The sequence below is a fragment of the Lacerta agilis genome, chromosome 10, assembly GCF_009819535.1.
Source record: "Lacerta agilis isolate rLacAgi1 chromosome 10, rLacAgi1.pri, whole genome shotgun sequence".
NCBI classification, from domain to species: domain Eukaryota; kingdom Metazoa; phylum Chordata; class Lepidosauria; order Squamata; family Lacertidae; genus Lacerta; species Lacerta agilis.
Window position 1 is genome coordinate 20,806,086 of NC_046321.1, and position 16,544 is coordinate 20,822,629.

The following is a 16,544-nucleotide window of genomic DNA, read 5'->3' on the forward strand; positions in this document are numbered from 1 at the left end:
TTCTTTGATAAACTTGTAGTAAATGTAAAACAATATTACACATAGTTGGAAAACTCTGGTGTAACAACTTCAGTCGATCCAAATTTCCAAAAGGAAACATCATATAAACGCTTTTTACTTTGAATTTGCCACCAATCAGAGTGAGCAAAGGAAACAAAGGCACACAAAAATCCCCCCTTAAACATCTTCATAAAGGCTAGCCATTGATGGCAAGGAGGGGTAGGGAGAATCCTAAGAAAACTGACGAAAAGACCAGTCAACTGCCCTCAATTAATCAAGTTTCTGAGATTGCTACAAAAGCACTGGGTCGCTTGGTAAAGGAGTCATCTGGGATGCAACCATTCAAAGCCACCCTTTTAACATTTCACTACAGTGGCTGCCAATGGTTGTCAATAGCACCACCAATTAGGAGTTAACATATACAAGAGGGGATTGTAGTGACCTGCAAGTAAACCCACCCTTATTTTCCACAGCCAATGGTGGAAACAGACAGACACCTGACTGGGCAAAAAATAGTCCACTTAAGCAAATGGTTTCCAATAGACCTTCCTTCTCTTCGACTGAAAAGGTAGCACTGCCAGTCTAAGCCACTGCAACCCGCCTTGACCGTCAGTACAAAGGGTGGCCTCTGCTTCTGAAGAATGACACGAAGTTGACGTTGCCTGGCTGAAATGTTATCAGGGGCTAGCGGGGGTATTCCCATAACAAAAGCAGGCCCCAGGAATCGCCCCTGGTTGCTTCTTCTCCTTGAAGCACCTCATCAACATGAGCAGTTGGACTTCTCATCATCCCAAGTAGAAACCACTGGCCTGCTGTCCAGATGGATGGTATCTGAATAGGCAGCCTCGCCATGCAGCTGCAAGGTGTTCCTGGCCATCAGCTCTTTAGCCATGAGTATGAAGACTTCGTCAACATTCTGGGCCTCTTTGGCGGATGTCTCCAATACAGCAAGGATGCCGTGCTTCTCCGCTAGAGTGCAAGCATCCTCAAACAGGACTTGGCGTTTCTCTGCTTCATCCGACTTGTTCCCTTTGAAATGGATTAAGAAGGTTTCAGCGACATTTCGGATACATACATCAAGCAGCGTGGTTCGTGGTTTATTTATGTACTGTACTTCAACCATTTGCGTGCCACTCAACCACAGCTATCTCTAAGTGGCGTAAAGGAGACATGCTGCAACAAGATTAAAACTGAGTTACGACTATCAAATCAAAGTCCGCCCCCCATTTTACCAGTTTCCTTGTGAGGAAACTGGTAAAATGTGAGTTGAACAAGGTAACTGTTAGGTGGATTTGTAGTGGTTTGAACCCAAATAGGACTAATTAATGATTCCTCGTCATCCTGGAAATAAAGAGACAAGTGGGGTGCTGCAGGGTTCCCATTTAGTTCCATGGGATTTACCTACTCAGAAGTATTACCTCCTAACTTGTAACTGGATCCTTAATGCAGTCAGTTGAGTCTATTCTGACAAATGGGAAAGTCAGAAGTGATCACCAGGGCCAAATATCTCTGGTCATAAAAGATCTACATTGGCCGCCAGTACATTTTTGAGTGCAGTCATGCTGACCTTTAAAGCCCCAAATGGCTCAGCCCTGTATACCTGAAGGAGCGTCTCCACCCCCAGTGTTCAGCCCAGACACGGAGGTCCAGCTCTGAGGGCCTTCTGATGGTTCCCTCACTACAAGAAGTGAGGTCACAGGGAACCAGGCAGAGGGCCTTCTTTTTAGTCGTACCCGTCCTATGGAACGTCCACCCATCAGATGTCAAACAAATTAACAACTACACAACTTTCCGAAGACATCAGAAGTTTTTAATGTTTGACGTTTTGCTGTGTTTTTATTATGTTGGAAGCTGCCCAGAGTGGCTGGGGCAACCCAGACTAGATGGGTGGGGTATAAGTAATAAATTAGTACAGTGGTACCTCTGGTTACGTACTTAATTCATTCTGGAGGTCTGTTCTTAACCTGAAACTGTTCTTAACCTGAAGCACCACTTTAGCTAATGGGGCCTCCTGCTGCTGCTGCACCGCCAGAGCACGATTTCTGTTCTTATCCTGAAGCAAAGTTCTTAACCTGAAGTGTTATTTCTGGGTTAGCGGAGTATGTAACCGGAAGCGTATGTAACCTGAAGCACCACTGTAGTAGGTAAAGGTAAAGGACCCCTGGACGGTTAAGTCCAGTCAAAGGCAACTATGGGGTTGCGGCACTCATCTCACTTTCAGGCCAAGGGAGCTGGTTTTTGTCCACAGAGAGCTTTCCGGGTCATGTGGCCAGCATGACTATAAACCACTTCTGGCGCAACAGGACACCATGACGGAAACCAGAGCGCACGGAAACACCATTTACCTTCCCGCCATAGCAGTACCTGTAAATCTACTTGCACTGGTGTGCTTTCAAACTACTAGGTTGGCAGACGCTGGGACAGAGCAATGGGACCTCACCCCATCACGGGGATTCGAACCACCAACCTTCCGATCAGCAAGCCCAAGAAGCTCAGTGGTTTAGACCACTGTGCCACCCATGTCCCTTAGTAGTAGTATCCTTCTGAGTTCATCCATTTCTCTTGGTTCTCTCTTCCTAGTTCAGAAAAAAGGACTATGCATTCTTGCTTTAGCTTTAAAAATAAATTTCAAAATTAAAGACCAAGAAAAAGCAGGTAAGTTTAAACTCTTGCTATTGGTGGTAGAATTTATCACCTACCAATCAACATCAGGACCAGGTTGGCAGCACCATATTTTTCAATCTCATGAATCCAGTGAGGAATTGACTCAAAAGTGGACCTCCTGGTCATATCGTAGGCAAGAATAGCCCCATGGGCACTGCGATAATAACTCTGGGTTATAGTCTGGAAGCGTTCTTGACCTGCTGTGTCCCACACCTGTATCTGAAAGGTAGAGCGGAGGTTGCGGGTAAAGAGACAATGAAATAAAGTTAACTTTCTCCCAGAGACTGATCCTTCAAGTCAACCTAAGTTTACTGAACAGAAAGAGCAGTGAGTTGAAATATAGTCTCCAGACTGCAGTCATATTTATCCACAAACACATTTAGCCCACAGTCAACTTGCAACAATCCCAGGCATTGCCATCAAAATCTCCAGTTGATCACCCTCTTAATACATTTACAGTGCAATCCTGTGGGTCTAATCAGAAGTAAGCCCCATGTGAGCTCAAAAGGACTTGCTCTCAGGTAAGCAGGTAGTCTAGGGTTATAGCCTAAATAATGTTTGTTTAAGTTGATCAACGTGAATTTCATTATTTCCAGAACTTCCCATTTATTTCAGCCTCCTTGAGAAATGAAGACGCCATTTAAGATGCAACAATCAGCTACCACTTACTCTTTGCACAACTGTGTGTTCTGCTTCACATTTTGCTGTTTCCGAGCTGGGGGCCTCTGGTCCACAAGTCTATTGAGAACCACCAGGCCTCTTGTTTGGCCTCTGATGCTGTTTGGGGCAAGCCATGCCCACGGCCACCAGTGGAGAAAGGAGACTGTGCCACTCACCTTCACTTTCTTGCCATCAATCTCCAGCGAACGTACCGTGAAGTCCACTCCAATAGTGTTCTGCTGCTTTGCGTGGTATTGCCCAGACTTGAAGCGATGGACCACACACGTCTTCCCCACGTTAGAGTCTCCAATCAGAATGATCTTGAACAAGTAGTCAAAAGCCTCATCCATGTCAGAACTGGAGAAAGCCATGATCTTCTGGAGCCCTGAGCGACTTGGCCCTAAAATAGTGTGAGCAAGAATGAGTGCAAAGAGCAGCCAGACTTCTAATACCATTTAATTAGCAGGAGATAATGTTCTTCCCGACCATGTTGTACCACTCAGCAGAGATACTGGGCCCAAAGAGTGTCAGTCTGCTGGCGGAAGTAATTCACACTGCAACACTTCATTGCTGCACTCCCTCTTCCTACCGTTTGTTTATGTATTTATATGCCGCACTTTCATTAATAAATAAATAAATATCAAGGCAGTATGCAGCACATGAAAATAAAATCAACAGAAAGCATCCATAAAAACATGAGCAAATACCGATCGGTTGAAAAGGGAAAATTCATACTGCAAAGTCCTTTTGCAGTAAAATATTATTCAAAAGACATCTGCAAGAAGGGAGCGATGGTTGCTGCCAAGCCTCCAGTGGCAGGGAATCCCACAGGGCCTGGCGCACTAAAGGCTCGGTCAACCAAACCAGAGCAGCATGGGGAAGCACCTGGAGTGCCCCAACAGCTGGAGCATAAGGAGACAGCCCTTAAGGTATTTTGGTCCCTAGTTGTTACTGTTATTTGCAGCTACTGTTAAAGACAATGGAAAAATTCACCTAACTGCTGAGTGGCAAAGGTGTGTGTGGAGTTTGCTAGAGGGCTTTCCTTCTACCTCCAGCAGGTCAGGTTTTCGTAATGACAGGGTTTCAAATGACAGCCTGGCTCTCTCCAGTTCAGCCCCATCTTGTTTAGTAATAAACTTGTATAGGCCACTGAAGCAGCTTAACAGGGAGACCATACCTTTTCAGGTTTAAAGCTGAAACTTGCAATGTAGCCTGCAATCCTATCAGAGCTGGTCCTGCCATTAGACAGACGGAGGCAATCATCTCAGGCAGTAAATGCTGGTGGACAGCAGAAGGCAGCCCGCCCCGCTAGCTTCATTCTGAGCCCCTCAGCCATTCCTCTTTGTCAAAATCAGAAAAGAGGTAGACTTGCCATCCAGACATCTTCCCATCCATGGCTGAAAACCTTAATTCTTTCCCTAGCTCCCATGTCCCTAACTTTTTGTTGTTCAGTCGTCCAGTCGTGTCCGACTCTTCGTGACCCCATGACTAGAGCACGCCAGTCACGCCTATCCTTCACTGCCTCTCGCAGTTTGGCCAAACTCATGTTAGTAGCTTCAAGAACACTGTCCAACCATCTCATCCTCTGTCGTCCCCTTCTCCTTGTGCCCTCCATCTTTCCCAACATCAGGGTCTTTTCTAGGGAGTCTTCTCTTCTCATGAGGTGGCCAAAGTACTGGAGCCTCAACTTCAGGATCTGTCCTTCTAGTGAGCACTCAGGGCTGATTTCTTTGAGAATGGATAGGTTTGATCTTCTTGCAGTCCATGGGACTCTCAAGAGTCTCCTCCAGCACCATAATTCAAAAGCATCAATTCTTTGGCGATCACCCTTCTTTATGGTCCAGCTCTCACTTCCGTACATTACTACTGGGAAAACCATAGCTTTAACTATACGGACCTTTGTCGGCAAGGTCCGTAACTAACCCTTAATTAATTACGCTCAGCTTTTCAGCATTTCCTACCCACTTACTGAACAAAAAGCAACACACCAGTATAACACTGGACTACACTTCAGGGTTGTCGTACACGACTCTAACTCCCCCCTGCCCTGCAGCAAAGTGGGAGTAGCAGCATTGGGCAACCCACACTTTCAATTTAAAGCCCATTCAACACATTTAAAACACATGCCTTTCCCAAAAACTACACTCCCCAAGATCCTTTGGGGGAATCCATACAGTTGATATGTGTGTTGAATGGGCTTTGAAGGGATGGTGTGCATTTGCTGTCGGCCCACAGCTCCAATATGGGTATAAAAATAACAACAGACATCATCTGCATTGTCAGGGTAAACTTTAATCCTGCTGCCTTCTATCTTTTGAACTGGAGGTGTTGGGTGTTCTACATAAATCTAGGGCCAGGACAAAACACAGCGATATGCAGTAGATTTCCAAGGGTTTCTGTCTCCCAGTTGTTTAGCAATGGCAGTCAAAGGTCTAAAATGATAAGTAGTCACCTGCCGTGTCTTTTTTTTTCTTTTCTTTTATATGCAGGTCATTCTAGCACAAGGGTTTTCAAATGCAGCTAGTTTTCAAATTACTGGGTTAGGGTGGGCAGGTGGGGGGTCCTACTCCCTTAGGTACTGTGTACAAGGGAGGAATTGGGCAGAATTTGTGGTGATCAGGGTTGAGGCTTGTGGATTTCATAAAGGCCCTTCTACTTCTCCCCACCCCCCAAATAATTTGAGCATTGGATGCACTCGGTAGGTAGCTCATCCCCCGAAATCAACACTTTATACCTAGTTTCCCCAGCCGACCCCAAACCGCCATTTTGCAACCTCACAACTGCTTCACCTCAGGGGTTTGGTGTTGTTGTTGTTTTTTAGTAAAAACTAACACAGATCACACAATCCTGAGATCCACTTCTATCTATGCTGGATGAATCACCCGATAGCATGAAGCAACCTCTTTATCATGACACTCTTGAGAAAGCACAATTCATATAATCCGCAGTACTAAGAGAGAGGTCAGCTTTTGCCGGGAGAAAAATTAGAAGAAGTAGGCACCGTCTTGTCAGCACTACTGTCACAAAGAAACTATTCTCTCATGGTGAGCAGATATCTTTTTACACCCAAGGACAACAGGTAGAAAGCGTGCATTTATAAGTCATTAGGACCGGTATGAACGGCAGAGAGAAAGAGCAGTTTTTCTAGCCCACACACTCCTGCATTTTCCCTTCCTAGGTTTATCAGTAACAAAGAGAAACCTTTCTTTCCAGAGCCTGCCCCCTTGCAGAACGGCTTCCTCCTTATCACAGCAAGCGTTAAACATCGAAGTCACCATCACTTCCCCTTTCCACAATTCCTCCTTTTCAACTCTTGCTCCAGCAAAAATTTCCCTTCCTCAGACTACAGAAGGGACAGTCATTGCTCAATGCAGTAAAATATTAAAACCCTCCGCAATATCTTAAAGCAGTAGTAAACCTCAACGCCAACTTTGTTCACCTGTTGTTCCCCCTTTTCTCTTACCTGCACGGCCAGGTATAGCTCTCTTTACATTCCCCTCCCACCTTTCCTGGGCTTTCTTGAAGCCTGATGGGAAATGTAGTCCTACAAGTTCAACATCTTCAGGCTATTGTTTGTAAAATGAATCTTACCCAACTCAATCCTTGAGCTTTTCTTTAACTACTTAGTTGAAGCACCAACCCCCAGAGAGGCACTCCTATACAGCCGTATATGAAAGCCACTTCCTAACTCAGTGCAAAGGAAGTGTTGTACGTATTTCTCTGAATGACATGAATGCTGGAAAGTGAATCATTGTCAGGCAGTCATAAAGAAACCAACAGCAACATTCTGCGCTTGTCCACTAAGAGGTAAGTGCCACTGTTTTCCAAGGGATGGGGGAGCTTACCCCCAGGTAAGTGGATCCAATATAGGACTGCAGCCTTAGGCATTCGCAGGATTGCACTACACAAAAGAGTTTAAGCCTGCACAACTTTCTCAAACAGAATCAGAAGTGAGAAGCCACTTGTGTTGAAAGTACAGAGAAGTAAAGCACAGGCCTGATTATCTTAAAAGAAAAACTTCAACATCCTCATTAATTCACCAGTCCAATCCTATACATGTTGAGTCAGAATTGCTATCCAGGTCCATAGAGCCTTGCTTTGGTAATGATGCTGCTTGCATTATTAAGCCTAATTTACTACTAACATCAGATATGCCCCTGGTTTGGCTATAGATTTAAGATTAACATTATCCCCCCTGCAAACGGTACTGAGAATTTTTCTCACACAGCGGTCAAGTAACTGATACAGGTCTCTAGACTCCAAGAGAGAAGCAAGCTGTCAAATAATAAGTTATCCAGAAGAGAACCATTGTTCAAATCTAGCAACAGAAAGAAACTATGATATCCACCTTTTCTTCCTGCTCTGCACATTCTACTGAGGTTCTCACTTTCTAAAAATGGACTGAAGCTCTGTCAGGTGGAGGCCCTTTTGCTCCACGTCCATGTCAGGAAAAAGCTGTGCTAGTTGAAATTCTGCCTTTCCTATCACTGTTAGGAGCACAGAAGCCTTGCAGGGGTGGGGGAATTGGATTGTGGTATTCCCCCTATGATGAGCTGTTTAATCTCAAAAGGTAAAATCCCTTCTAGCACAATAACTACAGCAACCAGTAAGAGGTTTTTGGGTTGTTGTTGTTTTTTACAGCCCATTCACTAGCTCCCTTTCCACTCTTACTGGTAAAGATTTTCTATGCAACTGGAAAGTTCGCACCTTTCAGAAATGCATAGCAGGAGGCAGGCATTCCACAGGTAGAGGTGCAGAGATGGAGACAACAACTTACTTTAAATGTTGTGAGGATCCTGTGCCCTTTAAAATGTGTTTTTTGAGGGGGGGGTTATTGGGTTGTTGTTTTTATTTTGTATTTTGTGGTTTATTATTTTTATTTTATTCTGTGAACTGCCCTGAGACCTCCGGGTACAACAACAACAACAACAACAACAACAACAACTTCTTGGTGGGTTTCTAAGTGATAGGCTGCTGTTGAAACAACAACTACTACTACTACTACTACTACTTCTTGGTGGGTTTCTAAGTGATAGGCTGCTGTTGAAACGCACCGGAGCTTTTTGAAGTCAGTAGAAAATGTGTTCCCCCACCCCACCCCATTTCTCCAATAGCATATTCTTACTCCCAGGTAAACGAGCAAGATTTGGCGAGGCGCCGTCGCCCACGAGCTCATCCCAGCTTCTGGACAGCTGCAAAACGGCCGTCCGATCCTATGCATGTTTACTCTGAAGTCAGTCCCGCAAACGGGGTTTGCGGCGGTGATGGTTAAAACAATGATGGTAGTTAATCGCTGCTTTGTTGCTCAAGGAAAGAGGCAAAGGCTTTTCCAGCCTCCCAGGGGCACTGCGCGGCCCGATCCCACGACGCGACAACGCAGCCCATGCTCATCGGAAGCAACGTGGAGCTGCTGCCGTGCAGGCTCTGGCGGCCACAGCCTCACCACCGCCCTTGCGAGCTGAAGAAGCACGGGGCAGCAAGGAAGAGGAGGAGGAGGAGGAGGACTACGACTCCCAGAGTGCACCGCGAGGGCGAGGTGGGCGGGGCCGGGGCCCTTGCTGGCGAGGGAGCGGGAGAGGTGGCGCGCGAGCGGCGCCGGCTCGGAAGAGGAGCCTCTCACGTGACTTCCTGGAAGTTGCCTTGGAAATGCGGGCAGGTGAGCGGTGTTTACGTGGAGGCTCCCGGGGGCTGCGAGGAGGGAAGGGAAGGAGCCCGGCGTGGTCGGGGGACGAGGGCTGGGGAAAGCGAGGGAGGGAGGCAGGCAGGGGCGGCTTCACTGCCGCTCAAGCCCACGCTCACGGCGGGGTTTGCGAGGTTTCTTGAGTCATTGTCCTTGAATGTGATTTTATTTTTATTAGTATTATTTTTATTCGAAAGCAAGGAGGCAAGACTCCTGCTTTCGGGTCAGGCCGGATTCAGACGTGCACTGGGACACGCGGGTCCGCCTTGCCGTGGCTTCAGCGGGAAATGGCCCGAAGCGGCAGCTGTTGCTGTTGCTGCTTGTTGTGCTGGCCCTGGGTGCCTTTTAACAGCAGCCTCCTGCCACGTAGCCGTTTGAGCAGGTGGTGTCTTATTTCCTTGTCGGGACAAGGTTTGCAAGGCATGTTAAGGTTAAGAAGGGAATGCTGCTCTGGAGGCATGTGAGTTAAAAGCCGGAGGAAAGTAAACAAATCTGAGATTTCTGTATTTATTTTCGAATTAAACAGACAAAAGATTTATTTTTTTAAGCCTAAACCTGGTCAGGCTGTAATCCCGCCAGCAAAGCATGTTTCTTACAATTGTTTCGGTTGGTGTTGGACATTTACCGGTATTTCAAGGGAATGTTTTCTGTTATTTGGAATGCTGCTGCTTTGGGGTGGGGAGGAAGCAAGAGTACCTTAGGGCTTTCCTGGCAAAACGGGACATCTAATGCTTGGGATGTTTTAAAGACATGTCCAGTCAGTCTTATCAATCTGATCTTTGTTCCCAGATGGGACCAGGAACATTTTGGGTATATTAGCTACTTGCTGGCACCAATCTGGTTCAAGTAATAGTACATAGATTGAAGGTTGGAGGTGCACCGCAGGCCTTTGCGGTTCCTTCCTGCTTCCAACTTCCCTCTTTTGTATGAATTCTTGCCTCCCTTCTTCGGCTTGCTGTAACCATAGTTTTGTTCTTTGTTCTTTTTCCATGAGCAGCTACCCCTTGTCTTATGTAGTATTTTTTCTGATGAAGAACTGGCCACCTTTTAAAGAAAAGGGGGGAAAAAAACTTATGGTAGTTTCCAATAAAGGTAATGCCACACTGTGGACTTAAAATAGTTAAGTTCTGCATTGGGGGCTAACTGCAGTGAAGACAACCAGAGACATTGGTTTGCAAGCTGGTACCAAACCATGATTTTACATAGTGGCTTGGAAGCAATCCTTGTTAGCTTTAACCTCAGTTAACGTTGATGTGGCCATAACATGGAAATATGGTTACAGCAAACTCTGGAAGGGAGAAGGAAAAATGAGTTGCAGGGGAGCATCTACTGGTTAAGTATTTGATGTCTTAATCAAGTTAATAAGGCAGTGTGTGATGAGATGGAGGGCAAAACCTTCAAGCTATTATGAACCCTTCCCAATTTTCATGGGCAGTGGAGCAACATGCAATAGTGGAGTCATGCAAGTGTGAATCTGTGTTTGATAATATTGGGTGCTGTACAGTTCTCAGAAAAGTATACAGTAGCTTTCCATATAAATAATGAAGGGGTTATTCTTCAGCTGTTCATTCCTGGCAGAATTTTTGCTTCCTAGTAATACTTCCCTAACCCAGTAAATGCCTTGTGATCACCAGAGCTGCTGAGGCCTTCTGCATCTTGACTGCTCTTAGCTGGTTGTTTCCAAATGCTCCTGTGTCAAACCTAGCTAATTCCTGCAGCGTCCTACTGCCAAAGTGAGTAGGAAGCAAAATGGAACTCCTTTATTCTTTGCTTTTATAGTTTTTCTGTCAATGTTGCTGGAGTAGAACTGATTTCAGCAAGGTTCCTTTGTTGACAAGCAAGAGAAGGAACACAGGAAGCTATCAAACTTGATCAGACCATTGGCTCATCTAGCTCAGTATTGTCTACACACTAACTGGCAGCAACTCTCCAGGGTTTCAGGCAGGGGCTCTCCCAGCCCTACCTGGAGATGCCAAGAACTGAACCTGAGTCCTTCTGTGTGTAAGGAATATGCTTTACCGCTGAGCTATAGCTTTTCTTCTAAGGAGCACCCCATCTTTCAGAGTGAAACCAACATTCATGTTATAATTAGTGGTTACTATCTAGCCCAGGGGTCAGCAAACTTTTTCAGCAGGGGGCCGGTCCACTGCCCCTCAGACCTTGTGGGGGGCTGGAGTATATTTTGAAGGGAAAAAATGAACGAATTCCTATGCCCCACAAATAACCCAGAGATGCATTTTAAATAAAAGCACACATTCTGCTCATGTAAAAACACGCTGATTCCCGGACCGTCCATGGGCCGGATTGAGAAGGCAATTGGGCTGCATCCGGCCCCTGGGCCTTAGTTTGGGGACCCCTGATCTAGCCCATGCTTCAGAAGTTTAGCCTTCTTTCTCCACCCCAATCTGTTGAGGCTCTTTCTCCCTCCTTTATGGCCCTTGGCTCAGAAGAAGGGAAGCTTAGAAGGTCAGGATTTTCCCCATGATAGCCCTAAAGAGCAACTCAGACCCGAATAGCACATGTCACCTCAGTAATCCTTAAGGTTATTGGGCAAGATGGTGAATCTTTAACAAAAGCTCTGTAAGGTAGGATGATTGTGTTATTTCCGGATTAATGATTTGAGGGGGCACACTGCGGTTGAAAGAATAGTAGTTTGCCTAAGGCAGAGGTGGCTGACCTTTGGCCTTCCGGATGTTGCTGGACTACAACCCCCATCATCCCTGACCATTGTGGGTGATATATTCCAACATCTGGAGGGCCACAGATCTAGGGGCAGTCTGTTGTTTATCTCCTCTAAGATCTCTTCCTAGCAGCTCATTTTCCTTCTCCCCCTCCCAACTTCTAGGAAAAAATAGCCAACTAAAGGACAGATAAGATAAGCCTAGACAAATAACAGTTGCCTCCTCCAGCTTTCTCCCTGTCTGTCTCTCTCTAGGAGACTCCAGCCATAGGGCAGGGGGTGGTTTTGAAGCTGCTGTGTCTCAAGCAGTGAATGTAATCTGTAGCCAGAGACACAGATGTAGCCCTATTTGGGAGTTCTGTTTGTGTGTACAGTACAACATACATGCAAAAAAAAATATGGATTTTTTTAATTAAATCGATTTTTTTAAAAATTTAAATCGGATTTTAAAAATAAAATGCTTTTGGAGGAAAAATATTTCTAAAGATAGTTTTCTGTTTTAACAAAATAGAAAATTCTTTCCAGTAGCACCTTAGAGACCAACTGAGTATGTTCTTGGTATGAGCTTTCTAAGGTGCTACTGGAAAGAATTTTCTATTTTGTTTCGACTATGGCAGACCAGCACGGCTACCCACCTGTTTCTGTTTTAAGTTATATTATAGTCCAAAGGCTATTCATCAGGACATAAGGATTTGTTTTAAGTTTTTCATGTGTGCTAAAACTCAGTCTAAGTTTTTTTTTTTTAAGTTTAACCACATCAGTTAACAAACATGGATACATGTGCTATAATGTTATTGCTTTAGTTAAATAAATTGTTTAAATTGTTATTAAGGAAGTGATTATTTTTCTCCTTCCAATAAAGTACAGCAGAAATGTTCTCCAAATATAAACAGTTAACTTACTAAACCTCACAATAATTTCATAATTATCTGTCTATGTATTTGTAATAGTATAACCGAAATTGTCTCTGAAAATTTATTATGCCAAAAATGAAACCTTCATCTGGTTGTAAATATTAAGATTATACCAGCAAGAATGAGTTTTTCTGTTAAAAAAATGATTTAGGTCAAGTCTTACTGACTAGTGATTTAAATCATGATTTAAATTTTAATCAAATCCACCCTGCTCTGTTGTCCTCAAGATCTTGGAAGGTGTTTCTGATTGGGGGAGCCTCCTATACTCGTGGGGATTCCCTGCATGATTTAGAGCCCTGCCTGTCCGCTCCCTCCATGAGTTCTTCAGCCTCTAAGAATTGAAAAGTAATGGGGATGGCAGTGGGACAGCGCACTCATCCTTATCTGGGTTATACTTTTGAGCAGAATGCCTGGACGGGGCTAGTTGCATCCGAAGGCTTTTGGAAACACAATAGAGCACGTGGGCCAATGCTCCTGTGTGCTCTGCTTCGGTATTGTTGCTGCATTTATTTCAGAGTTTTTATACTCTGACCTTCCTATAATCAGTAATATAAACTATAAAGCAGAAGAAATTCACTCATCCAGTATAAAAACAGCAGTACAAAGCCTTTATTCTAACCAGCCTCAACGTCTGATTCCAAAGGCAAATAAGTTTTCACCTGTTGTGTTAGAAATAGCTAGTATCTGAAGTGGGACGGAGCTCCATAAACAGAGCACAGCTACCAGCCATGCCTTGTCTCATATCACCATCTTGCACTAGGACTTTTTGGAGGATCTTAAGACTCAGGGTGGCAGGTATTGGGAAAGGCATATTACTAGTGAGTCCATTGCTTTCACACAAACATACATGAATGTATTTGGCCTCTTATAGCGGTGGGACAGGAACCTAAGTTCATTAATCTTTCAGAGTGCCTCTCCCAATATGAAACTACCCAGATTTTTAAATCTTCATTTGAGGCTCTCTTCCGGGTTCCTTTAGTTGAGATTCCTGCATTGCAGGAGATTGGACTAGATGACACTTGGGGTCCCTTCCAAGGGTTGCAGCTAGAGACGGGGCCTTTTCAGTTGTGTTTCCCTGCTTGTAGAATGCTCTCCCTTGTGATATCCATGTAGCACCATCAATTAACATTCTTTTGGTCCCAGATGAAAACTTCTTCCAGGCATCTGATGGATTATGATGATTTTGCTGTCTATTGATGTTATTTTCTCTACTATTCTATTTTATTGCGTCTGTTTTATGCATGATTTTTATTGTATTTTCTGGTTTTTCATTATGCTTTATGCACTTAAAAATTCGCAAGTTATTTGGACACATTCCTGTGTGTAAAGGGACTCATCAGTGGAAATAACAATAATTTTCTGAGCCAATTTTCTCATAAGTAAGTTCCACTGAGTTCTATGAAGCTTTTAAATTTTATTTATAAAACAGTTTATATGACACTGCATCATTTAAAAAAATCTCACATTGGTTTACAACAAAATGGAAACATAAAACCAGACAATAAAATTACAAAAAGTTAAAAGCAAGTTAAGTGCAAAAAGAAATTGGAAACAAACAGCAGTAGACCATTGTGGGAAATGTATTCTTAATTGCCTGCAAAGGCCTGGCAGAACAGAAATATTTTCAGTAGAAATTGGCACAAAAGGTGCCCATTGAATATCTATCGGCAGAATGGGCTGATGACACTAAAGGCTTGATTTTTCATTGTCAAACAAACCAGACCATCCAACTCGGGGAATGTCCAATAATAAAATGCTTTTGATTATGTCACCTCTGCTTACTTTTTCCTCTTTTTTATTATTAAGGGAGAAGAGAAATGACCTAATCTACGTTCTACCCTGAAAGGGCGAAAGGGGGTTGGGGAGGGGAGTTGGGGAAGCCAGAAGGAGAGCTATGCCTGGAGTTCGGAGGAGGCTGCCTGCAAACAGGACCCTCACGTCGCAGTGCACACACCATCATGTCGCCGTGTTCCTGCTCACTTTCTTCAGGTAGGTTGTTGCAACCGAGTCTGTACGATAGCCATTTTGTGGGGTTTGTGGACGGTTGAGCAAGTTGAAGGTGGAGAAGAGACAGTTAAGAAGCTGATTCTGGATGGAGATGCTTGATATTTGCTTGGATGTTTTTTATTTTAGAACGGGTGTTCTCCTCGTTTCCTGTGGTGAGAAACTAGTGGCCCTCTAAAAGTTGCTGGGCTATAACTCCTGTCATTCTTGACCACGGACTATGCTGGCTGGGGCCAGTGGGGGTAGTACTCTTAACAACAGCAGGAGGGCTACAGGTTCCCAGTCCCCTGCCCCCCAGCTCATCTTCTATTCAGTTTAGTTTCTGGTTTGGCTTTTGGGAGGTTCTGTTCTTCTACAGTGTACATGCAAAAAGCAGTCTTCCCGAGATCAGTTTTTTAAATCCTTCCCCACTCTATCCAATATTGCACTTGCCAGTGACAAGGGCAGCACCTCTCAAGAAACCAGATAGCAATTCTTGTAGATATGAGAAAATAACCTGTGTGTGATATTCCTTCTCTCTCTCCCCTCCTCCCCACCCCCTTAAATTTCCCAGCTACTCTCTGCTCCATGCCTCCCGGAAGACGTTTAGCAATGTCAAAGTCAGCATATCCAACCAGTGGACCCCCTTTCCCCATAACAACACTTCCCCCAACCTCCAGCCAAATGAGGTAAGTTAGTCATATCCATCCATTTCAATGGGTTTAGTTTGAATAGGACTAACTTAGAATATAAAATTCATATTACAGGTCTGCAGGTTGCCCCCCAAAAGAGATGCTTTTCTGCCCACAAGGGAAGGGTGGGCCCAAAAGCTATTACTTGTGAAGTGGTAGCTCATCTCACAAAGTAGGTCACCTGGAAGGGGAAGCTCCCTTTTCCGTTGTGGGAGCCAAAACAAATCATCTGTGCTTTCTTTGGGTACCGTCCAAGCACTGCATCCTGTTGTCGCAGAAGAGTGATCTATTGGAGGAAGCTTCCATGGGGCTGATTTCACTGCATTGTGCCTCCCCGTGAGATCTGTATAGGAGCAGTGATGTGAAAGAATGGCTCAGAGGGGCCACACCTTGCGCTCTCCTGCTTGTGCGAGTCCAGCCTGGTTTCTCAATAAGCAGAATGCACAAGACTCCATTAAATATTGACTTTGGCCTTTGGTGTTGGATGTATTCATTCAAACCGCCAAAAGCAAGGGAAAGGGAGACTCTGCGACGTTCTCTTTTACAGCACTCTAGACTTTCTAAGATTTCTCCCAGCTCTGTAGCACCTGGAATTTACCTTTAATGGAAGCAAGAGAGGCAAATGACTACAGTGGAACCCCAGGTTATGCACCCCCCCCCCGTGTTGCGGACGTTCAAGTTGCGAACGCCCGCAACCCGGAAGTGTTTCCGGAGCGCGCACGACCCCCGGATGTGCAGAAGCATTCTGCGTACTTTGCCCATGCGCAGAAGCGCTCAAATCGCACTTCTTCCGGGTTTTTTTTTGCTTTTTGTGTGTGTGTGTTCGTGATACGCACGCCTTCGTTACATACCACGACCCGGAACGGATCGCTTACTTAACCCGGGGTACCACTGTATTGTCCTTTAGCAGCTGCAGCAGCAAAGGCACTAAGGAAGATCCTATAGAAATGGGTGGGACTTGCCTCCAGATAAACCTGAATAGGGTAACACTATAATTTTTGTGTGCCAGCTTCTGTCTTCTTGGGTTGCTCTCTTTCCCCCAGACTGTGAGTGAGACAGTGGCAGATGTGTACTTTGCCACCCAAACGGACTCCTTTCTTAGAAGCGGACAAGTTCTGTCTGCCAATCATGGTGTCGGAGCTGTGGAGAACAAGTGCTCAGGAATAGCTGGGGTGCCACATAACAAAATCTATAAAAAGAGGATTAACACGGTGGAATCGCTCCCTTGCTTACAAGGTGGAGGGAGACATTTTTCTCTTCCATGCACGTGA

At 44.9% G+C, this 16,544-nt stretch overlaps 2 protein-coding genes across 7 annotated transcripts in view; one reads left to right on the top strand and one right to left on the bottom strand.

The window, feature by feature from the left end:
• The window catches only part of RAB19 (RAB19, member RAS oncogene family), a 17,971-nt gene continuing 1,427 nt past the window's right edge, over nucleotides 1–16,544 (bottom strand). The window contains exons 1-4 of one of the 6 annotated variants that reach the window (XM_033161637.1): nucleotides 8,552–8,565; nucleotides 3,501–3,724; nucleotides 2,700–2,883; nucleotides 1–1,029 (exon numbers count right to left, since the gene is read on the bottom strand). In XM_033161637.1, the coding sequence (XP_033017528.1) occupies nucleotides 761–1,029; nucleotides 2,700–2,883; nucleotides 3,501–3,695 (648 nt within the window). In that variant the 5' untranslated portion in view covers nucleotides 3,696–3,724; nucleotides 8,552–8,565 and the 3' untranslated portion in view covers nucleotides 1–760. The other 5 variants (XM_033161633.1, XM_033161634.1, XM_033161635.1 and 2 more) reach the window with 5 other exon arrangements.
• The window catches only part of SLC37A3 (solute carrier family 37 member 3), a 26,141-nt gene continuing 18,465 nt past the window's right edge, over nucleotides 8,869–16,544 (top strand). Inside the window, exons 1-3 of the mRNA XM_033161630.1 lie at nucleotides 8,869–8,980; nucleotides 14,405–14,587; nucleotides 15,156–15,270. Of these exons, the coding sequence (XP_033017521.1) occupies nucleotides 14,493–14,587; nucleotides 15,156–15,270 (210 nt within the window). The 5' untranslated portion in view covers nucleotides 8,869–8,980; nucleotides 14,405–14,492. The remainder of the gene's footprint in view (nucleotides 8,981–14,404; nucleotides 14,588–15,155; nucleotides 15,271–16,544) is intronic.